General features: G+C 41.4%; 4 protein-coding genes across 5 annotated transcripts; 2 read left to right on the plus strand and 2 right to left on the minus strand.

Annotated features, from left to right (window-relative positions):
- Positions 1 to 39: 39 nt before the first annotated feature.
- LOC133907431 (uncharacterized) lies at positions 40 to 2,010 on the minus strand. Of its 2 annotated transcripts, none has more exons than XM_062349476.1 (4): positions 1,825 to 2,009; positions 1,673 to 1,728; positions 1,463 to 1,586; positions 40 to 554 (listed from the first exon to the last, which is right to left on the minus strand). In XM_062349476.1, exons 1-4 carry the CDS (start codon positions 1,904 to 1,906, stop codon positions 421 to 423), a joined length of 396 nt encoding a protein of 131 aa, XP_062205460.1. In that variant the 5' UTR covers positions 1,907 to 2,009; the 3' UTR covers positions 40 to 420. The 2 variants fall into 2 exon arrangements, 1 of the variants encoding a protein (XP_062205460.1); XR_009907963.1 differs by having other exon boundaries at positions 445 to 554; positions 695 to 1,586; positions 1,825 to 2,010.
- Positions 2,011 to 2,065: 55 nt separating this feature from the next.
- LOC133907425 (tubulin-folding cofactor D-like) lies at positions 2,066 to 12,608 on the plus strand. Its single transcript, XM_062349470.1, has 17 exons — positions 2,066 to 2,467; positions 3,654 to 4,201; positions 4,436 to 4,538; positions 4,783 to 4,959; positions 6,058 to 6,240; positions 6,939 to 7,055; positions 7,197 to 7,301; positions 7,577 to 7,747; positions 7,868 to 8,083; positions 8,536 to 8,734; positions 8,849 to 9,054; positions 9,234 to 9,458; positions 9,580 to 10,131; positions 10,549 to 10,818; positions 11,224 to 11,268; positions 11,698 to 11,880; positions 11,963 to 12,608. The coding sequence occupies exons 1-17, from the start codon at positions 2,195 to 2,197 to the stop codon at positions 12,254 to 12,256; spliced, it is 3,867 nt and encodes a 1,288-aa protein (XP_062205454.1). The 5' UTR covers positions 2,066 to 2,194; the 3' UTR covers positions 12,257 to 12,608.
- A 138-nt stretch (positions 12,609 to 12,746) lies between these two features.
- LOC133907426 (methionine aminopeptidase 1A-like) lies at positions 12,747 to 18,154 on the minus strand. Its single transcript, XM_062349471.1, has 17 exons — positions 18,025 to 18,154; positions 17,850 to 17,919; positions 17,445 to 17,495; positions 16,827 to 16,961; positions 16,053 to 16,128; positions 15,829 to 15,876; positions 15,699 to 15,743; positions 15,509 to 15,608; positions 15,285 to 15,336; positions 15,155 to 15,196; positions 14,583 to 14,644; positions 14,402 to 14,500; positions 14,134 to 14,207; positions 13,971 to 14,040; positions 13,785 to 13,850; positions 13,389 to 13,477; positions 12,747 to 13,089 (listed from the first exon to the last, which is right to left on the minus strand). The coding sequence occupies exons 2-17, from the start codon at positions 17,912 to 17,914 to the stop codon at positions 13,012 to 13,014; spliced, it is 1,152 nt and encodes a 383-aa protein (XP_062205455.1). The 5' UTR covers positions 17,915 to 17,919; positions 18,025 to 18,154; the 3' UTR covers positions 12,747 to 13,011.
- A 702-nt stretch (positions 18,155 to 18,856) lies between these two features.
- LOC133907060 (U1 small nuclear ribonucleoprotein 70 kDa-like) lies at positions 18,857 to 23,951 on the plus strand. The gene is made up of 11 exons (XM_062349058.1): positions 18,857 to 19,081; positions 19,183 to 19,297; positions 19,398 to 19,477; positions 20,139 to 20,214; positions 20,297 to 20,361; positions 20,478 to 20,540; positions 22,206 to 22,287; positions 22,376 to 22,538; positions 22,786 to 22,851; positions 22,968 to 23,642; positions 23,761 to 23,951. The coding sequence occupies exons 1-10, from the start codon at positions 18,983 to 18,985 to the stop codon at positions 23,479 to 23,481; spliced, it is 1,323 nt and encodes a 440-aa protein (XP_062205042.1). The 5' UTR covers positions 18,857 to 18,982; the 3' UTR covers positions 23,482 to 23,642; positions 23,761 to 23,951.
- Positions 23,952 to 23,979: the final 28 nt, after the last annotated feature.

Genomic DNA, 23,979 nt, shown 5'->3' on the forward strand with positions numbered 1-23,979 from the left:
GTCACTGCGCTTACTCACCTGCGGCGTCACTGCGCTTACTACCATAAACTCCCCTTCCCCTTTCCAACAATTGCTAAAAACCCTGTAAGGGTTTTATCCGCCTCTTAAGTTCCTGGAAAAGGGTACTCTTCGCAGCATTTAAATTACGTGTGAGGGTCAGTTGACAACTGGACTACCTAGCACCCAGCTTGAGTTTGTCTTTGAGATAGACCATGCTCTGTGCTGATAGGACAAAGGCCAGGACAATAACATATATAATTGCTGTTTAAACAAACCCTCTACAAACAACGCCATCTAAACAAAGTAGCAGCCTTAACGAGACAGGCTGTTTTTCCAAATGTCGAAGAAGGTTCAGTTCATGCTTATACTTGGATAGCATGATAAGGCATAAATAGCATGATATAAACCTTACAAAAACATTTAGATTCTAAATTTTATAGTCCAAACCTTTAAGAACAATTCTGACCGAATAATGCACGTCACTGAGAATGCAACAGCAATCGATGACAAGCTTGTGTACAGCCGAAGCAGCACTGCCATAGTCCGCCTCCGCCCTGTGGAGCACCAAACAACAACATCAGCCCAAATACAATGAACAATCTGACAAAGGGTAATTGATAGAATGACACTGGAAATGGAATTCAATGTACAAACATGAATGGAAGTGTGGAATAATTTCTTCAGATGTCCTGACCTTAAAAGCACTTACATATGTTAAAAGAAGGTGTGGTTGAGGCTGTTAGAGCCTTAGAGGAAAAAGATCAGAAGCTAGTTTTTGTGGACATTGATACCATTTGCTGCGGTATGGAAGGCTCAAAGTGATCTGTGCTTTAAAGCCTTCTGTCTGATCCTAATATGATTGTGCCTAAAGCATGCAAGCCAATGTACAACTCTGGACCAAGGTTTACAAATGCATTTTACCTTCGAAAACCGCTCGGCGGCGGTAATCGCGGTTACCGCGGTAACCATGCAGTAATTCAGTAGAAACCGGTCGAATTTTGTCAATTTTTTGAATTTTAAATTTAAGTTTGGTCGGTAACCGCGATAAATGAGCGGTTACCGACGATATTTGTAACCCTGCTCTGGACAGGGTTTTAGGTTGTGAATGCCAATAAGAAGAGAGCAGACCTGCCTGCTAGCTTTAGCAAATTGCAGCTGAATTACCTAAATACTCAATAAGGTGATTCAACAATCTTGTCCTATCTCCCTATCTTAAATGAAGCAGTGCATCGACAACAACCAATACCACTGATGTCTTCTGCAGTCTTAACTAACCTATCCTGTACCGCTTCCTATCTCGTGCTAGTTTCTACTTCCAATTTTTTTATCAGTGCCATGGGCACTTTGATTGAACTCGAAAGCGAGGTAGATCTGGTAAGTCCGTCTGGAATCAGAACAACTGAGTTTGTCTGGAATCAGAACAACTGAGATTAACCCAAGAAGTTGAACATCACGTCATCACCTAATTCGCCCACCACAATTGCCAGCAGTCCCGCAGCCACGGACAGCACGGCGAACTTGTTAGCCTCCGCCCCCTTGGACAACGAGAGCAGAAGCAGCGCGCCCCCGGCCACCTGGTGCAATGCCTGCAGGAGCAAACCACGAGCACACATCAGATCAAGAACCGCCAACGACACAAGACAGAGAAGATTGAGCCGAGCTTCGCCGTCACCTGCACGAGGATGAGGCGGGCGAGGCGGGATCTTCCGTTGGCGACCCTCTGGTACCCTGCAAAGGCTCGCAAGAATCGCAGAGGTTAGAGGAGAAAGGTGGGAGTGAGGAGTTGGAAGCGAGGATTCGGGGGTTTGGGCGGCGGGTGCTTACGGGAGTCGACGACCATGCGGTAGGAGAAGTCGGAGCCGTCCGTGCCTGACGGCCGGCCGGAGGCGCCTCGCCGCTGCTGCATCGTCGGGACTGATGACGACAGGGATGGGGTTGCTTCGCCGTAGAGAGAGAGAGAAAGAGAGAGAGAGAGATAGAGAGAGAACAGTTAGCAGAAGGCGCCTTCTAGTCTTCGTGTGAGCCTTCTAATAGGTGTATCTTCCAGGCAAAAGCGGAAACCAAGGAATACGCTTACGGACTGGTTACGCGTATCTGACGGGTCGCACTGGCGCACGGAGCACAAGCGAGAGACGACACACACACTCGAACGCGACGGCGCCGTCTCGCGCGCACGACTACCCGAGCTCCGGCGATGGAGGAAACCGCCGCCGCCGCCGCCGTTCCAGCGCTTAATGCCTCCGCACCCGCCTCTCCGGAGCCCTCCAGAGCCTCTCCCGACGCCGACGCCTCCGCCGATCCCACTGCCGCCGTCGGCGGCGGCGGCGACGACGAGCACGAATCGAAGGAGGTCGTCCTGCGCAGGTACTTCCTCCAGGAGTGGGAGCTTGTCGCCGCCATACTCCACCGCATCGTCGCCGGAGGCGGCGTCGTCGAGCCCGCCGACGTCCACAGGATCCGCTCCATAGTAAGTTCTTCCTCCCATCACGGCCTCACCCTATTTCTGTTCTGAGTGTCCCGTGTTGGTAAACTGTAGATCTATGAGAGAGGAGCGGCTGGCTCTGATAGCAATGTTCTTTTTTTTTTTTGGAATGGACGGCATGAGACAATGTTCGCTTTTGTTTGGGTGATTGGTGACATAGTGTTGATTAGAGAAGGAACTAAAATGTTTCAATGTCTGTTGGTAAATGCGCATGAGCAAAATTTGAAGAGACCGTGTTAAATTTTAAGCAACCTTTCCCACAAATCTCCTATGTTAGTTTTTTGCTAAACACTGGATGAGTAGTCCAGGATGCAATATAAACTGTTTGGTTGAGGCTATTCAGCAGATGTGCATTATATTGCAAATGTAGGATAGTAGGAGCAAAAGCTGAAGAGAGAGCTGAGTTGGGCTACAAATGATCCACACAAATCAATCGTAGGGCCTATGAAATGTATGAATGCAACTTTGGTCATTTTTTAGAGAAGACGTTTAATCATTTTCCTCCTTGGTTGCTTAACTTAGGAGGAAATGCTTAGAATTAGTAATGCGAAACTGTGAGGTGTAAACACACGTGCACAATGAGTCAAATCCAGTTTATTCAGATTATAGCTTCTAGACATAGCTGAACAGAACTACAGAATGTCTGTGACATGAAGGTATGGAGCAACTGCATGCTGCTTTTCCTGGTGACAAATGTCGATCTAGGAGAGGCTTATGATCCACTACCACCTCGATGGGTAAACATAAGAGTCAAAGGTCCACTGAATGTGGAAAGTGTAAGTATTAGGAAAACAGTTAAAATCTGATATATTTAGATGACACTCAGACATATCCTATTGCTGGCATGAAGAGTTTGTTAGATTTTACTCTCTTCGGTCCACAAATAAGTGACGTTTTGGACACCGACACGGTATCCAAAACGCAGCTTTGAGCCTTTGACCACTACTTTTTATTATAATTTATGTATAAAACCTAGTGAAGATATAATGTTACAAAACTACTATTCAGGAAAAATCTTTAGATATCATTTTCGCATGTCCTATCTTAATATTCATAGATGTATCAATAGTTAAGTTTCAAAAGATTGACTGCAATCCATGAACTAACTTTATGCCAAACCTATTATGCTTAAGAACTTGGTATAAATATTACCTTTTCTGTTGAACAACAGATGGACAAATATCAAGAAGAGGGTCAACTACTAGAGCCATACCTGGAGGACATTGTGTCACCGCTTATGTCGTTGGTTCGGTCAAAGACAATGGAACTTGATTGTGGAACCGATGAGCTTCTTGACATTATCAAGCCTCTTTGTATTATCATGTACACTCTGGTCACAGTGTGTGGATACAAGAGTGTCATCAAATTCTTCCCTCATCAGGTTTCAGATCTAGAGCTTGCAGTTGCTCTCCTTGAGAAGTGTCATACAATGAGCTCAGTGACGGCTCTTAGGCAAGAGAGCACAGGAGAAATGGAGACTAGGTGTGTTGTTCTATTGTGGCTTTATATACTGGTCCTGATCCCATTTGATATCTCCACTGTGGATACGAGCATTGCTACTGCTGATAGCATGGATGGGCTTGAGGTTGTTCCACTTGTGACAAGGATATTGGACATCTGTAAGGATTATCTGTCCAATTCTGGTCCAATGAGAAGGATTTCAGGGTTGTTGCTTGCAAGGCTCTTGACTCGTCCTGACATGGCAAAGGCTTTCAGCAGGTTGTTCTTACAATTATTTTGATGCAACTCCCATGCATCTACATTTCAAATTGCTGTAGTACCTTCGAAGGAATCCTATCACTGGAGAGTTACCATTAGCACTAAAATGAAGATTTATTGCTTGTGAAATTATCGAATATCATTAATTGATTTCTACTCACTCAACCATTTCATTGTATTTCTATGCAACATTGTATTGGACAATGTTTTGAGTTGCCCTGGTTCTTTTTTCAGTTTTATGGAATGGGCACACAAGATGTTGTTGGCTGTCACAGATGACTTTGTGGATCAATTTAGGTCCATTGGTATAGTAGAAGCTTTAGCATCAATATTTAAGGTTTGTCTATGCCTCATTTTTACTTCTTAACCAGCATTCTGCACATGCAGTAGATATATATTTTCCTTCTAAGTTAAAGTTTATTAGAAGACTTCCACCTATTTCTCTTAATAGTAGCTTCTGTTTTACATATATAATTATTATTTTTGCTGCTGTCAACAGGGAATAACATGACTATTTGTGTGTATGAATTACAACCTGTCAATTTACATTGATGTCTTCCTTTTCGTTCCTATTGTTGTAGATTGGTAACCGTAGGGTGCTGTATGCTGCTGTTTCTGGTACTTGGAACGATTGTTCAGTTGTGATGAAGACTAATGTCTCGGCCAGAAGTCCGCTTCTTAGAAAATTCCTGGTGAAACTGGCCCAGCGAGTTGCTCTCATTAGCTTGCCTCATCGTTCGCCATCATGGCAGTATAAGGTTTTAAATCTCTTATTGTTGTTATAAGATCTCAGTATTTCACAATCGTTACTTGTATTTTGACTTTTTATTTAAATCATCAATGATGCGGGGTTTAAGAATTCTGTCCTCTTTAAGGTGGTGCATGCAGAAGCAGAACATTTAGATTGTTTTGTAGATGTGCTTGTCCTTTGTAGAGTAAAGCTCTGAGTATGAGGTAAAAGTTGGTTTATTGCTGGAGTGCCTGATACTTGTGTTTCATTACCTAGTTCACTATAAAAATAATAGGACACCTAACCGACACTTGTTTGCAGCCTGATTGTATCCACAATGCAGAACTCCAAATAATATCCAAATCCCGGAAACTGTTCACTAAGTTTAGATATGTGAACCACTCATACAGTGCCAGTTGGTGACGACTCTACTATGCTGGAATTCCAATACCTGATCAGTTATGGAAACATTCATAGCTTGATGATTTAGCGTACACAACCATTCATGGAGATCTGCTAACTCTGAACAGTAACTTCTCATAAAAAGGTGCCTTGAATTAACACTCTGAAGGCAAAACACTATCTCTTCCTTGGGATTGATAGTGGAAGTTGTTTTTGAACTGAAATTTGTCGGAAGTAAATTTTGGTGAATATTTATGTATATTATTTTCTTTGCATGGAAATGCTTCAACTTGTTACATATTTTGGATGTACTTCTGGAAGTAAGGTCATGCATATGCTGGATTCTATATTGGAGAATACAGTGCTTTTAGTATCACATGAATCCGATGAGAATCTAAATATATGGCAAGAAAATGTCTTGGCACATTGGCTTAAACATTTAAGGATCAGCTAGGTGGCAGTAAGCTGGTTAGCTCCATCAAAAGCACATCATTTACTTAGCCATGCCACCTGCTCTGTTAGATTGTTCATACCAGTTTCCCAGATGGCTCACACAAAAGGAATCAACTGACAGGTCATGCCATGTTTTACATCTTTCTTTTATGGTGCTACCTTGGGAAATGTTTGCTCATATTTTGAGTTGTTCTTCAGTCTAGTCTTCTTTCCTTCCTGGTCTTTAAGGTGATGTTTCAACCATAATGGTCACTGTTTTCCCCTCATGCAGTCAATAAGTAGTTCGCTGGGTGCAAACCTTTCAAGTTCTACTGCCAGAGAAGGGTATTTGAGTGGATCAAGCCAACAAGTGAACATTGATCACACAGACATGTGTTTTTTGGAAGAAGATATGGATGTTCCGGAAATTGTGGAAGAGATTATCGACTTGCTGCTGACTGGTTTAAGGGATTCAGTATGTTCTCATCCTGATATTATGCTGTAAAGTTTTGAATTTGTTCTCTGGAACGTGCTAGTAATATTCACCAACTATATGATGTCTTCTCCTTTACATTTGGCAGGCCCATTGTTTGTGCTTGAATTATTTCTTTATTTCATCCCCCCCCCCCCCCAAAAAAAAAGAAAGGACCTTTATTTGCCAGTCGACCTCCACTGCATCTCCTATTATAAATATGTAATAAATTCCAGATTGTCCTGTAAACTGAACTCTAAATTCATTAATCAAAACTTTTAGAAGAGTTGATGAAAAATTTCCGTGGAAGCATTCCTGTAGGCTACTATGATTTGTGAACTGGATTGCTTCAACAATCAACAGGACTTCCTGCTACTCTAAGGACATAGAATCTGCAGCAATGGTTGTATCTGAAATGAATAAGTTCTCTTAATTGGGTATATGAGAAACTATGTAAGCAGTTGGAGAAATGATTCACTGCTCTACATACTTTTCGATAACAGTAGAGAGCTGCTTTGCGTACTTGTTATCATGCAAAAAATACCAAAGGCGTATTTGGATATGGAATGCTATTAGTAGCATCGTCATCCCAGATGAAGTTGTACTCTGGGAATAATTTTATGAATTATTGATCTTCTTCATTGAGCCTCAAACACAGTTGTCCTTGAACTAAAGGCGAATGTTTCTTGATTCCCTCTCAGGATACAATTGTAAGGTGGTCTGCTGCCAAAGGAATTGGTAGGATAACTGCACGTTTAACACCTGCACTGTCAGGAGAAGTTATATCATCAATCTTGCAACTTTTTTCTCCTGGGGAGGTCTGTGTATAACTTATGAACTTCACAAGATCCTTCGATTATTTGAAGATATATCTCAGTTTATCTTCAACTTGGCAAGCTGCTAGTTTTCTTAGTCAATGATTTACTTGTGTAATAACATATGACTTTTGGTTTCTGAAGGGTGATGGTTCCTGGCACGGAGGCTGTTTGGCTTTGGCTGAACTTGCTCGGAGAGGGTTGTTGCTGCCTTCTAGCTTTCCTGATGTTATTCCTGTTATAATAAAGGTACATAATAATATAATAGACCTGAAAGATGCAGACCTTTTTTTTGCAACTTTTGCTTGACAACAAGAATGTTTCTGAATGGTTGGCACATGGCTTATTTTTATTTCATTGGTTACAAACTTACAATCTGGTGCATATTTCATATGGTCACACTTGTATTTGATAACATATTTTAAGACAATTAGGTATTGGTACCCTTGCTTAGTGCTGGTTCAGTAAGACAACTAGACAAGTTTAGTGTCTCAATTGATTTCATGACCTATTTAGCTTTGCAGGCTTTACACTATGATGTACGAAGAGGTCCACATAGCATTGGCTCACATGTAAGAGATGCTGCAGCATATGTTTGTTGGGCATTTGGTCGAGCTTATACCAATTATGATATGAAGGCTGTCTTGGAACAACTTGCTCCCCACCTTCTGACAGTTGCTTGCTATGATCGAGAGGCAAGCTTATTTCTGATTTACTTGTACATTTGTAGCATTCAGATGTTGCGTTCTCTGATCTCACAGTATTTTTACTACAGGATCTTATCTTACACGTCCTTATTGTCTATGTGATGGTAGGTTAATTGTAGAAGAGCTGCTTCTGCTGCCTTTCAAGAGAATGTTGGAAGACAGGGGACTTTTCCACATGGCATTGATATTGTGAATACAACAGACTACTTTGCACTGGCTTCCCGATCAAACTCTTATTTGAGTGTTGCTGTTTCTGTTGCTCAGTATAAGGAGTATCTTTATCCCTTTGCAGAAGAGCTACTTTGCAATAAAATTACTCACTGGGTATTGTAGTTCTCTGCAATTATTTTCTGGTTTGAATGAGATTGCATTTTTATTGTTGCCAATTTCTTCACTTTTGCCTGTGCTTCAATTCCTATCTTCTCGACTTCTGCACTCCTTACCTGGAACCAGTAGCTAATTTGGGAAACTGAAGTTAAAATCATTTGCAAAGTAAATGTACTGTAGCGTTATTTGCTTCTGAATATTATTGATACAGCAATTCCACCATTTAAAATAATTCTTCTGTCCTATGACGTCAATTTTGTACCGCCTTTCATCAGGCATTTCTTAACATTTTTTTTAAGTTTTTCCCCTCCTTTCACTTTTATATGAAGTGCATCAATATGCAAATTCTGTTTTCCAAGGAGCATTGCTTTCATGACATTTCAAATTTTATGAAGATGAGCTTGAGATATTTCAATACATCATTTAGGCTGACTTTTCTTTCTTTCTAGGAGAAAAGTTTGAGAGAATTGGCAGCCCAGGCCCTTTCTTTGCTTGTACAATATGATATGGATTACTTCAGTGGGCATGCCCTCGAAAAGTTAGTTCCTTGCACTCTGTCATCGGACTTGTGTACACGCCATGGGGCCACTTTAGCTGCTGGAGAGGTTGCTTTAAAGTTGTACCAACTTGGTTTTACCTTTACCTCAAGTAAGTGATGGAATTGCCCATGTCTATTATGTCTTGGGTTTTTTGCAATACTTAATTTTAAAGTTAAACTACTTATCTGAAAAGTGACCTTGCCTCTGTGTCTTTATTTTGTAGACACGCAGAAAGCTTTGTCAGGTATAGTTCCCGCAATTGAAAAAGCACGACTTTATCGGGGCAAAGGAGGAGAGATCATGCGCTCTGCTGTTTCCCGATTCATTTCATGTATTTCTATAGCTGGGATATCCTTGAATGAAAAGACAAAGAGAAGTTTATTAGAAACCCTTAATGAGAATATGAGGCATCCCAATTCTCAAATACAGGTGAACTTTCTTTTTTCTCGATGTACATTCACCCAAAAAGTGGCCCTCAGTGCTATCATCTTTCTAGTTGTAGCTATTGTTTGATATGTCACCAATCCCTGATTTATTGTGTACTTGCTTATTACTATACAAGCATGACACTAGTCATCTGAGGGTTTTTTTCTCACAACTTTGTCCAGTGTGCTGCTGTTGATGCATTGAGGCATTTTATTCCAACATATCTGGTATCTTCTGGTGAAAGGATTGCCAATGATATCATTTCAAAGTATGTGGCACTTTTAGATGACTCAAATGTAGCTGCAAGACGAGGCGCCGCACTGGCCCTTGGAATATTACCATACAAGTTCTTGATATTGAAATGGATGCCTGTCATGAGTAAGCTCTGTAGCTCTTGCACAATTGAGGTAATGGAATATGTATCGACAATTCATAGTAAAAGAGAGATAAAGAATGCAATAGTAACTTGTGGTGTTGATGTAATTCTGTAACACTGTACTTAAAACTCTGGTTTGATCTTACTTGTAGGATAAGCCTGATGACCCTGATGCTGAAGCACGTGTGAACTCTGTTAAGGGGCTAATTTCAGTTTGCGAAACTCTAACAGCATCTTTTGATCAGAGCTCAAATGGTGGTGATTCTGTATATGCATACATAAAAGATTATGTCATGCGAGCTTTATTTAGAGCACTCGATGACTATGCTGTAGATAACAGAGGAGATGTGGGTTCTTGGGTACGTGAAGCAGCAATGGATGCGCTAGAACGGTGCACATTCATTCTCTGCAAGAGAGATAGTGTTGCACTGAGAACGGCACCAGCTTCTGGGCATGAGTCTGAAATGAGTGACATGGAAATAAATGCAAGTAGTACTGTGCCACAACTATTTGATTCTGGCATTGCGCAGGATCTGGTTGCAGGGATTGCAAAACAGGCAGTTGAGAAAATAAATAAGATGAGAGAAATAGCTGTCAAGACTCTGCAGAGGATTCTGTACAACCAGGAACAGTTCATCCCATTTATACCTCACAGGGAACTGCTGGAAGAAACTATTCCCAACAGCACAGATTTGGAGTGGGCAGTAAGTGATTGCTCACTAATTTCTCTTCTATTGATTGCAAAAACTCGTGAAAAAAATCAAATCTAGTTTTGGCATTGTGTTTTGTTGTGACTTGTGAGAATTAGCTGTCCTACCTTCAATTGTGATCTTTTAATGCCCAATACCTCACCAGGTTACTTTTCTTGCTCTAGGAATCATAGTCATGTTGGAAATAACGTGTCAAGAGTTAGGTCTACAGTAATTGAATGTGATCCAAAAGTTCATCTATTTTCATGAATAATTGATGTTGTTTTCTTCGGACAAATGTAGTTGCCTTTTGACCATATTGCCTGTTTAATGATTACGCACAGATCATTCTGTCGCCAATTTGTGCATAATATTTGGCTTGATGGTGGTTTGTCGTTTGACATTTAACTGATAGACCTTTTACTTTATTAGGTTCCTACAGTATCGTATCCACGATTGGTGAAGCTTCTTCAGGTCAGCTGTTACAGCAAGCCTGTGCTGTCAGGGTTTGTGATTTCTACGGGTGGATTGCAGGAGTCTCTGAAGAAAGCTTCAACATCAGCTTTAGTAGGGTACCTGCAAGATTCAGATATCAATACAAATGGTGAAGGAAAAAGTAGAGAGTGTCTTTTAAGTTGTGACCTTCTATGGGTCCTTCAGCGTTACCAGAAGTGTGATCGTGTAGTTACACCCACATTGAAGGTAACAAAGGTCTATACACATTGCTGATGGCACCATATTTTGAGCCTAAATATGTTAAATGTAATTATTCTTCAAAAAGGTTGATACATGTAAATGCTATAATTATGATTAGAGTAACAATGAACTACACCTCTGATGCTATTGTTTGCTTAGTGCTTTGAATAACCTTTTTTTTTGCTGATTATGTAATATGTTTGCTTTTCATCAGTAGCACTTGATGTATTTTTTCTACAATTGAACTCATGTCTGCTCACATGTACATTGTAATGTCATTATCACCAGTGCTTCTAATTCAGTTCCGATTTCACGATTTCAAATAGTATTCACATGATTCTGCATTCTTGTTTCCCACATTTGATGTTATGCATCTTTTGTTTTAAATCTGACAAGGGCCTTGTATTGCAGACTATTGAGTCTCTCTTCAGTAGAAAGGTTTTCTTGAACAAGGAGGTGAGTTTATTTCGACAATGCACTAACAAAGATGTGCCAATTGCCAAAAATGTGTGAATGTTGAGCTAGAGCAGTGTGAGAGTGTGAAGTTGGCTGCAGTACATGTCTAGTGGCAGATAAACGCAAAAGATGATTTAGTTAGGCCATGAAGACGTATTAAGAAGTGGAAGCTTAGAAAAGTGGGACATGATCTGATCACATCAAAACTATCAATGCACCGTTCATTGTTAGTACAATTCTGTAACTTGAAAGCTCATAGAGTAGGAAACAACTTGACAAAATTCTCTTCACTGTATAGGAAATAGTACCATACCTAGAAACTTAGTTATCTCATGTTGATCAAATGCTTATGCTGTCAAAAGAAGCATTTAGCTTTCGTAGTTATATTTTACAAGGTGTATATCTTACTGGTTTTGCGACATTCGACAGGGCTACAGTGAGTTCTACAGTGGACTGATTGATTTGGTGGGCTCTGAGCTGAAGGGATCGAAGGACTTCACAAAGTTATGTGCAGGCCTCTCAATCCTTGGATATATTTCTTCACAATCGGATGGAACTTGCACCAAGGCATTTTGTCAGCTCCTCACATTCCTAGGCCATAGATACCCCAAGGTAACGCTTACCATTGCTTGCCTTGAGAAGTGCAGAACGCCACACAATGACAGTTAAGCTCAAATACTCTTCCAACTTGCAGATCCGGAAGGCTGCAGCTGACCAGGTGTATCTTGTACTGCTGCAAAATAATGATCTGATCCCGTCGGAAAATACAGATAAGGCCCAGGAAGTACTCTCAGAGACATGCTGGGAAGGAGATGTTGGTGAAGCAAGACGCAAGAGGTCGGAATTAAATGAGATGGCTGGTTTCAGCGCCGCCACTTCACAGAAGTGTGAAAATCGAGAAACAGGGAGAAAAGCCGACGTGCAAACTGCTGTTTCGACTGATGAGAACAAATCTTATTCATCGTTGGTCGATTTCAGTGGATACTAGGGGGCAGGAAGCAGTTGCTTTTCCCTACGGTTTTTATTTCGATGAAAGGCGTCAACCGCACACTTGTACACTACTGTACATCACCTTACGGGCTGTTTAGACGAGAGGGGACATTTAGGCTTTGGTATGTTTTGTTTGGCATCTCCTTCATCATTTTGTGCCGAAGTGTTGTACTGGTGCCTGTGCACGATGTAATTTAGCTTTCTAGTGGAAAGGCTCGGTCATGGAGAGGCTGGACAGAACATTCACTCGTGCATGGAACTATTCATACGATTGCAAGAACCGTGCTTTGGACAAGGTTCCAGAAACCTATGTAACTACACTTTCCGCTGTATCGCACACCCCGTTGGCATCCCGCGTCCGGCCCCCCACCTCAAACAAATGAACAGCTCCTAGCCTTGCTTAATATCACAGCAGCTGCTTGTGCAAAAACTTTGTAGCCATGAGCAGGTCCCAAATTGGAGATCGCACTGGGTACCTAGAATGTTGATGTCGTTTTGAGCCGCATGTTTTTTTGTTTTGGGCTATGCTTGATAAATAGATGTTTGAAGTTGAAAAGCATCAAGAACAAAGGAAGATTGAAATGTGACGGGCCAGCTAACAGCTCCTGCCTCCTGGCCATGGTCAAGGAAACTTTTGAAAAAAAAAACGTTTTTAAAACCATTCGAGACATCAATTGTGTGTACTGGAACAAATATATCGATAGCATCAAAAAATTGTTGTTCCGGTGCTTGTTGGTGCCTAGAGCAGCTGTATCACGGCTTCAACCATGGAAAGACATCCGGTGATGAAGGTAACCGTGCCGTCAAAACTTCACATCCTGTCTCCGTCACCTGGAGAATAGAAGAGCAAACAGACAAGAAAGTTTCACATATACCATTAAACAGCATTAAGATCCAAATGAGCTTTCTTGTAAAACATATCAGATAGCAACAAGCTTAATGGCTAGAAACCCTGTTTGGTTTAAATTTGTCACCGGTGCAAGTCAACATAGGATTAAATTACATTGCAGGTGCGAGACTTGTTCTTCTTTACATATCAAAAACTGTATGCATAATAAATAGTATCCACTTGGACAAGACGTTAATTCCTCTAAACAACATGATAGAAACCCAAAACATATTAAACTTACCAAAAGTGTATGCTCAAACTGAGCACTCCGTTTACCATCTGCAGTCACTGCAGTCCAATCGTCAGGCCATAGACGATCCTGCCAAACTCCTACAGAATATAAAAAGTTCACAATAACGCTGAAGGCCCAGGTATTTTGATTTAAGACGTGAAAGGTAGTAAAGGCACTAGTAATAATAAAAAATACCATTTTTTTTTTTTTACTATTACTAGTACATTTATTATCATTATTGTTTTCTCATCATCTTTTAGTAGGATCTTGTGGGTTTCATCTCTAGCCTACCCAACTTGCTTGGGACAAAGGCTGTTATTGTTGTTGTTGCATCATGAAAGGAACATTCTTGAACTGCACATTATAAGCTTTGAAATTTGCCAGTGTTACGCAATATCCACTTGCCTGCATTAATCATTGGCTCAATTGTAAATGTCTGCCCAGGTTTCATGATACCGACAGCCTTGTTTCCTACATTGAATAACACAAGCGCACCACAAATTGAATATACCATCTGTAAAGTATTACAGCACGTACTGCACTAATATAAGAAGAAACAGAGACAAGTGGAACTAGTTGCAAGAAACGTACTTGAATAATGAGGGATGTTTGGGGCACAGTGGAACAGTTCCCCTATGCCATGGCCACAATAAGATTTCACCTGAAACAAAGATAATCAATAGGGCATAGGTGCAAATGAACAATAGATACAGTAATAAAAAAAATGTTAATTCAATGCCAATCTGATACTGACCACAGAGAAACCTGACATCGATGCATGTCTATTTATGATTTCTCCAACCTCTCGAAACCTAACTCCAGGTTTAACTGTGCATGAATATGATAAGTTCAAATGTCAATTATGCCATATCTCCTTTCCATGTATGACCTGATGTTCTCATAAATGTAGTAGTAGGGAACTTCAAACCAAAGGAATTATTTTTTTCCTTCTTTTTGAAGTTTAGAAAGAATAAGAGAGAAATAGAGCAAAATAATAAAGGTCAAATTACAAAGAATGTCACCTATTGCAATAGCTTTCTCCAAGCACTCATAGGTACAACGGACAAGCTGTTTGGAAGCTTCATCGACATTTCCAACAAAATATGTCTCGTTCAAATCACCTGAAGTGGAGTTATATGCCAATTAAAAAACAAAGCATAACATAAAGCATTTAAACATCATATCAGGGTGAAGAGACTTTACCATGAACACCTTTATAATATACAGTTACGTCGATGTTTACAATGTCACCGTCCTCTAGTTTCCTGTTAAAAAGACAAGATCGAATTATAGAAATCGATTGTAATCAAACATGCAAACTTAGACACAAAAGTTATTGATAGCAAAACTATTAGTGATGCATATCTAAACAACAGAAGCCAGGCTCCATTGGTGCTCAACATGATATTAGAAAGTTGGAGTCTGGCTTTTGCACATCTAAATCCATTTCTACCTACTAAGTGAGAAGCCACTAGAATAACAAGCTAAAAGCGCATAGTGCCACAGGCCACAAAACCTGTTGCCCTGGAATTTAATTCGATATTTAGAAAGGGTCTATGCGATGTCTTTGAACATATTTGTAAATTCTATCCAGTGCAGCAAGAGTATAGCTGTTGTCCTAACTTGTCCAATCAAGTAAATATAGAAGATAGGTAATATTTATACATGTAAATCAAAAGTAGCCAAAGCATTAACTTGTTCGAGTAAGGCATCAAAGAGATCAATATCACTAAAGAAATGAAAAAAATATCTTAATGTGTAAATTTCAATAGGACCTGGCATCTGGGATTCCATGGCAAATAACTTCGTTGACGGACCTGGGTACAAGTGACAACAATGTGAGCAATATCACTGTGCAGTCTCCTAGTCCTGATGCTAATAATTATTAAAACAAAGACAGCCTACGTGCAACATGACTTGGGGAAGAAATGGTAGTTCAATGGAGATGGGTATCCACCTGAGGATGAAGAATGAAAGTTATGATCAGTATGAGAATGAAATAAGCAAGATTAAGACGCAGATAATATTTCTTAAGCGTTTCATTGGAGTGATTTACAAATTAAATTCATCACTCAATTAACTGGTGTTAGATGTGTTTCATTTAAATTTTAAAAGGAGGTTAATCTGACCTCTAGCAACTGTCTCCTCATGGACGACTCTATCAATTTCATCAGTAGTAATTCCAGGTTTTATTACACGAGCACCAGCATCTAAAACCTCTCTTGCAATCTAACAATGACAGTACGGAAAGAAAAACAGAAATGGTTAGTAAAGCGATATTATAATATGTCAGCACTAATTTATGTGCTGGGAACTTACTCGACATGTTTCTCTCATCCTTTCTATTTGCTCAGGGGTCTTAATCTACAGAGTCACAGAGACAGCAGTAATCATCAGATATTTGTGTGTGCAACATATGTGATACTCACAAATCAATGATGAATTTTACCTCTACTCTTTTCTGCAAATCACTGTCTGGCTCAATCTTGGGGATTCCCTAAAAATGTAAGATAATGTCAGGAGAGATGAAAAGGAACATATTACAAGGTACCAATACACAGGTCCAACATAATCTTTTTTTCATGTTTAGAGAGATATATCAGTTCAAGTGATAATGACAACATGGCATGCAGACAATGGAGGAAAAGACACTCAATAACAATGAGAACTTACATCCAGCGCCCAATCAGGCTTCTCAACTTCATCTGGCACCTCACGCATCTTTGATATTGGATACGGTCTCAAAGGACTGCAATAATAATCATTCAATAAAATGTGAGAAATGTATTGCTCCCTCAGATTGCAAATATAGGTCGTTATAGGATCTGTGTTGGGTCAAACATTTTAACTTTGACCATCAATATATAAATAATTATATAGATTGAGGACATAAAATTGGTATAACTAGTTTCATCATTAAAAATACTTTCATAATATATAATTTGTTTTATTTGAAATGACATATTTTGGTAGAAAGCACTAGTCAAAGTGTTACGTTGGATGGTGCGATGCATTTGTTCAACTAAATAGGAACTAGCATGCTTTTGAGCACCATGCATGCAGCAAAATTGTTGCTCAAATATATTGGAACCCTTTCCTAAGCATTTATTGCTAAAGAACTTGCTTCATGCATGCGTGAAGCATAGATAAGTAGGTGAGCCTATTGTAACTATACCAGAGACATTGGTTTGACGTCAAGATATGTTGGACTTAATTTAGCGTTTCATGCATAAAATACTATACAAAAAGAAAGTAACTAGCTTGTTTGCCGCTTTGAACTTTTTGCATGTCAGTGGCTAGATTCTTCTAAATGTTCCATATGCGCTATGGTTGAACATATTTATTTAGTAAGGTCAGATATCCAGCAATCTAGAGAAATGGTATGCTGGATAATAGACACAACAGACCCAATAAAACAAATGCGTATACATGGTATTAATATGTTACCCTGTCCAATCAAAACGAGGAAGCTGCAATGTACGTGTCCTCCCTTTTTTCAAACAATATTTCCAACCTTCTGGGGACTGCTGTGTGTGGACAGATTTGTGAGAGCTCCATGCTGCCTTAAAACAATCCTGCGTGCTGTAAATAATTTGTGCACACAAAAGCATTAAGTGTTTTCACTAGTTTCAAATGATGACGGCCCTATTACTAAACATGATGCATAATTCTTCCCTGCGCTAGTATGCTGACACTTCCAATGGATGCTTTAATATCGAAAGTTTTCTTCAAAATGAAAAGGACAAGGATTCCAAATCTATTATCCTCACTAATAAATGTATCTAAAGAAATATGTTACACTAAATTCGTATGCATAGATGATGGGAATTTCCGCATAATGCCATAGCTAGATGCTACAGAAATCTTCAAAACGTCAAGAATGTTTTACCAACACTTGTTCATCTAACAGGGGCTACTATTACAAGGTCATTCAGAACTCACATCACAAATATTGAATTCAAATGCTCCAAGATAAATCCTAACTCGTTATTCAGTCAAACAGCTACCTACTATGATGATGTTGCAATGCAAATTTGACTAAAAAAGAGGGAGCTTGCCACTCACCAGAAAGCAGCGCCCTCACGCGGGAGCTTCAGTTGTGCGCAATTGGGGCATCTGAAAACCAACAAAGCGTAAGTGAGAACTTGGACGAAGTAACATTCCTATTACGTACTTCTTGCCATGGTACGAACCATAACGTTGCTTGTCAGACCGCACATGACCACCAAAAAAAACACACACAACTCGAGGTCCTCGTTGAAAGTTCTAACATACTATAAACGAAAACTAGAGATCCATCTTATATAACTTACTAAATAGCTTCACATCATTGTTGCCCCAAGAATCAATTCCTGGTAGCAGATAGAGAATTCTGATGCGTCGAAGCAAAGCAAAGCCATAACCAAAAAATAACAAGACAGCAAATAGCACTTGCGGCGACGGGGAGGAGGATGAGCAAGGAAAACGTACTGGAGGAGGGCGGGCTTGCCGCAGCGAGCGCAGGCGAGCGACGACTCCGAGGCCCCCTTCTCCATCCCAGCTGCGCCACAACGATAGGATCAGACGGATCAGCAAAGAGCTGGAACCGAGCGGGGAGAGCGCGAGAGCAGAAGAGAGGCGCGGCGGCGTCACTGCGCTTACTCACCTGCGGCGGAGGCTAGGGTTCAGGCGGCGCGTGCGACGGACGCGAGGGGGGGGGGGGCGGCGTCAGCCGAGGAGGAGACCGAACGGGAGGGTGGGCTGGCTGGGGTTTTTTAGGGGCGTAACGTGACGGCGGAAAATGACGGTGAGGGCGCGTGCGCGTGTTGTTGTTTACTTGGAGCCGGGCCGGGGCGGGTTAGGTGGGCGGGGCCGTGCGCGGCCGAGCGAGCCAGGCGGGCCGGCCTTTCCCGCAGAAAACGTGGTCGGGTCTTGTGGTTTCGTGACGAGTTGCCGCTGTGCCTGGAGGCGCCCGCCGTTTGGGGCCTCGGGCCTCGGCACAGCGCGCGCACGGGCCCGTTGGGCGCCGGAAGAGGCCATGGCGTGCTGGCGTGGGTCAGCAGCAGATCTCTGGTGGTCCAGGGGCTTGCTCCCGAGTCCGGGCCTGAAGCCCAGAACCGGCTTTCCATCGATCGCAAAACGGAACGGGAGGACAACAGAATGAGTTTTGCTGCGTTACTGTCCTAACATGAACTAATCCGGGGCAGTGGACACAAACATATCCCTTCGAAATAATGTAAAGAAACATATAGTCAGTTTGTCATGTAAAGAAACATGTATAGTCAGTTCATTGTGTTACGTATCACAGCATAATGGCTTTGTAAATACACGGCATCTTGTATATAAAAGTCTACGTTCTAATCGATTCCTACGAATACGTTTGAGGCAATGTATCTGGACCTGAACAAGATCTTAGCCCACCAAAAAAATGAAACACGCGCGCGCGGGACTTGGCCGACCAGCCCGAGGCCGACCGAGGCGCGAGGCAGGCCGCTCGGACAGCGTCGTCCGCGACTTGGCCGCAAGCGAGCGCGCTCGGAAAAGTTTCTTCGGTCTCGTCTTCGCTTCTACCGTTTCTCCCCCGTGCTCTCAAATCTCTAGCGGCCGCCGTTGCCGCCGCCGCCATGGGCGACTACGGCAACGCGATGATGCGGGACCCAGACGCCGGTGTGCAATCTCGAGCGAAGGCGCATAACCGCTCCAACGCTCTCCAGCTCAAGCTCGTAAGCCGCCGCCGCCTCCTCCGCCCATAAACCCTAACACTACATTTTTCGCCTTCTCCATTTGATTCGATTCGCTCTGACGTGTTGCGGTTTTGTGGCAGATCGGGCAAAGCCACCCGACGGGGCTCACGTCAAACCTGCTGAAGTTGTTCGAGCCGCGGCCGCCGCTCGAGTACAAGCCGCCCGTCGAGAAGCGCAAATTGCCAGCTTATACCGGTACTCGACGGGTTCCCCCGGGTCATGTGTAGGGGGATCAGAAGTTCCGTTTGTGATCTATGGCAGGAAAGTTTGATCGGCTGTTGTTGATTTGTTGCAGGGATGGCACAGTTTGTGCCGCAGTTCGCGGAGCCCGGGGACCCAGAATACGCCCCTCCCGTCCTCAAGGGCGAGACTAGAGTACGATTTTTGGTCATTGCTCTTGCTGTTTGTGCTGAAGTTTTAGGTGCCATGCAGTGTTATCCTTATCCCTTTGCTGTCTGGTCATAATCATATAGTATGTGCTCAAGATACTCTATCGAGGTAGCAGTAATTTCATAACCTAGGCTGTGTGATTATGCCTTTGAGGAGGTTGGATTGCATGTTTAGTAAAAAAAAATGCATATGTTATGTTAACCTGCATAAAGTGAGAATTTTAATGAGCATGGAAAATTTAGGGGTGTAGTTCTTAATATGTGAGTGTTGATACTTGTGTCTGCTTGAATAGCATACACGAACTGAGTTTGCTATAGTTAAGTTACACAAACTAGTTTCTGGCAATCATAATTATACATGAATTTGCATTGGAGATTTCGTCATGTAAACAAGAGTCAAATTAAAATGTTTCACTTTGGGAAGGCATCTTTACATTTTATTCAAACAACTAATTTGTCAATTTAGGATCATTTAAAAATGTCGAACGAAATAATGTTTTGCTCAGATTTCACCCCCTTGTTAATGTTAAATCGATTAGTTAACTTATGCCCTCAAGTTTATCTATTTTACTGTATTGTCTGTGTGTATTTTAGTGCAGTTTTGCTATTATATCTCTGGTTTGAGTATTATATATTGCTATGTACAGGCTGAAAAGAAGGCCAGAATCTGCCAGCTTAAGCTTGATCAAGGTGCAGTCAAAGTTGCTGAAGAGCTTCAGAAGTGTAAGTTCTTCCTCAAGGTACACTGCTCTTCTCTTTGAGATGGTTGGTATAGTATCATCGTTGCTTTGAACTTTTTGTGCAGATGACCAGCAGAGTGACCCCAATGCCACTGGAGATCCATACAAAACACTCTTTGTTGCAAGGCTTGTAAGTATACTTGGCATGTCATTCAGTCTACCTTCATTCCTATGAAAGCAGCATAGTTGGCAAGTTGTTTTTGCAACTTATTGCTCAATGGTCATCAAGTTGCTTAACTGTTGCAGAGTTATGAGACACCCGAGCATAGGATTAAAAGGGAGTTTGAAGCTTATGGGACTATTAAAGGGGTAAGTATATGTGGTAAATCCCAGTGCAGGTGAAGTTATTCCACTTTGGTAAGGTTCAATTTGTTCAAATCGGTAGCAATCATGGGTGAACACTGAAAGAAAAAGAGAGGTTGTTTCACTGCCCTTATATATCTTCCTGGTAGTTCTTGTGATAAGGTGCTATAAGGAGTTCTATCTTTTATCCTGTTGCTCCCACCACACAGAATTACAAACTTTCCTTTCCAAAGATTCTCTAAAAGTAGCAGCTGTTTGCTATCTTTATTCTTTTTGTGCTTTTGGACAAATATGCTTTGCAAGTGTTCATTTTCTAAGAAAAATGAAGAACTTCCCTTTGTGAAACCTTTTCCTTTTTCTTTCTTTTTAAGAAAAATAGTATTGATAGAACTCTACTTTTGTAGTTAACAATATATGTACTTAGTGCTGTGATTCATGTATGGAGAACACAGCATACATTTATTCTTTGCTCTTCAATAACTTGTATAGGCACACCTCAGTTTGGGAGAGTCGGATCCTGACACAATCTGTCTTCTTTTTAAAACCACGTGGGAGTTAAGTTCCACTTATGGGTTTCGTACACCGGATTACCCGAATGGCCTGATACAAAAGGAGTAGTATTTGGTTCAGGTGTTTGTCGCTGTTGATATTTAAGTTAGTCCCTTGCACTGAATATTCGGTTAGCCATTTTAATATGCACATTGTTGGTACAAAATCTCAAGACTGGTAGATTTTTCTGGGAAAATACGCAAAGGTAATTTTGGCTGCAGCTGGGCACACCGTACAGCCTTGATGTTATCTTTTTTACGTATCTATATTTTTGGTGAGATATTTCTCAAGGAACAAAGGAAATTCATTTGTTTCTGCCAAAGGAAGCAAGGTAGAGATATTTCTATGATTAGTTTTTCCCATTGCACAAACTTTCATCTCCCACTTGAGCAAACAAGCTTGATGAATGGTGACGGTGACACAAATAAGTGTATATCAGGGTTTTTTTTTTTAAGCTGCTTATCTGCAGGCAGGGGGTTTCAACATTCTGACTTAATTGCGTAGGTCCGCTGGTGAGTATAGTGTTTATAGTTACTTTAAATGAGCTGTTAAAGCTATTGCTGCTGCCAACTTATGCTTCTCACGGAGGAAACAACATCAAAATGTAATGCTAATGGCATCTCTCAACTCCTAGAGTTCAATATTCTTCCATTTTCCTGTGTGTAAGGAATAACTTCCCATCGTTCAGCTTATATTTATCACCTTAATTCCTGTAACTGCTGTTGTTATTTGTTTGTCTTGATCACGAAGGTTGAACAAATTATTTACAATGGAGAGGAGTAACTGGTATAGTATTTAGTATGCTGCCATTCACTTTATTTCCCTTTAGTAAGTTCCCTGGTAAGGGGATGTGCAATGTATTTTCCAACATGCACCAACCGGCTAGCCTTCGCTTTTTCCTCCAACTTTGTCGGTGTGTACGGGATTTCAATCCTCATGTGGAAGCTCTACACATGCAAGGTTAGCACGGCTAGTTAGGCTTTATGCCTTTCTGTCGTGCACGATAGAATATGTTAAACCAAACAAACTATCGTAGTGATAACAAGTGATATCTTCTTGTTCTCAAGTTCAATACAGCTTTATTTCTAGAAAGTGCCTGATTACTATCTTGGAGCTTTGCAGGTATGGCTTGTGACTGACAAAGAAACAAATAAACCCAGAGGATACGCATTCGTAGAGTTTGTGCACACTCGGGACATGAAAAGTAAGTTTGTGGTAGCAAATGTTCCATGCATACTAGTTTCACAAGCTTGATGTCTTATCATTTCCTCCCTGATTTTGGTTGTTACCAGATGCATACGAGCAAGCTGATGGGAGAAAAGTGGACAACAAGAGGGTTCTAGTTGATGTGGAGCGCGGTAGAACTGTTCCGAATTGGCGACCCAGGAGGCTAGGTGGTGGACTTGGATCGAGCAGGATTGGTGGTGAAGGTGCTGACCACAAGCGTGGTGCTAGGTATAATCATTCTCTCTTTTTGATCGCTTCAAAAGTCAGTGATTTTAGTTATGTTCAGGACAAGGTATAAATAATCTGATTTGGCAGCAAAGGATCGGCTTGATGTTTTGTATGTTAATGGTGCTTGTATGTTACCTTATTCTTTCTTTTCTCGATTTATCCGTCATTTGGTTTCTAGAAGTTTGGTATTGTTGTCTAGGAATATGGACAGCTCGTTACTGTCTTGACACCTGTTTCTGGTTATCAGGGAGCAACAGCTTGCTGGGCGCCCCAGATCAGAGGAGCCTAGGAGGGATGATCGTCATGCAGATAGGTAACCCTTATCACAAAATAACAAACAAACAATAATAACAATAATATGATGATGATGATGCGTACCTTACATTGGTGTTTATATTATGCTTCTTTTTCCTATTATATTTGCTGCAGGGATCAGGACAAATCTCATGAAAGAAGGCAGGGAAGGGATCGGGATGGTAGAACCCGTGAACGTTCGCATGACTGGACTCGTGATCGTGAATCAAGAGAACAGAGGCACAACCATAGAGATCGTGATAGGACACAGGACAAGGACCAAGAGAGGGACAGGGAAAGAGACCGTGGGCGTGACTGTCATGATAGAGATAAGCACAGGGATCATGGTAGGGAGAGGGAACACGAGCGTTCTCATGACCAACATCGTGACAGGGGCAGGGACCGTGACAGAGATTACAAGCGTGCAGGTCACCAACGTGACCGCGGTCACTTGCATGATAGTGATGCTGAGTGTGGCACTGGTGACCCTAGGCATGAAAGAAATATGGCTGATTATGGTCAGGAATATGGCTATAACCACTATGAGCAACACAAGGGTCATGACACATATAGTTATGGTCAAGATGGACATGGATATGAAACTGAGCGCTCAAAGCGACATAAACATGAAACTGAGCGCTCAAAGTGACATGAACATGAGTACTATCCATAAGACTCGTACAGCAAGATGGCAGCCAACTATCAAGCGCAACCTAACAACACAGAACATGAAGCCCCTGAGGAAGGTGAGGCATACGAGGAAGGTGCGTACCAGTTTCACCGAGAAGCAGATGAGTACAGGAACTGAAGGTACTATTGGTGGTGCAGTATGTTCTTTCAACTCACAGCTTAATCTGTCTTGTCTAGTGTGTTTCTGATGCTAATGATGGTTTCTCTGCAAAACATTCACATCATTTCAGGCTTTCAGCTGCTCAGTGGATGTCAGGTGTCATTTTGGAGGCAGAAGATGTCAACTTTTGCACTTGTGCTGCTGTTCTGCCTTTTGCGTCGTGTATTCGGCTAGTTTGGTGTTAACTTGTTCATCTCGGACCTGTTTTTTTTTTTAACTGTAACAACTCGAATCATATAATGTAATATTTGAAACCTGTGGATTCACAATGTGAACTTGTTTAATGTGGCTTTGGCC

The sequence above is a fragment of the Phragmites australis genome, chromosome 24, assembly GCF_958298935.1.
Source record: "Phragmites australis chromosome 24, lpPhrAust1.1, whole genome shotgun sequence".
Lineage (NCBI taxonomy): Eukaryota > Viridiplantae > Streptophyta > Magnoliopsida > Poales > Poaceae > Phragmites > Phragmites australis.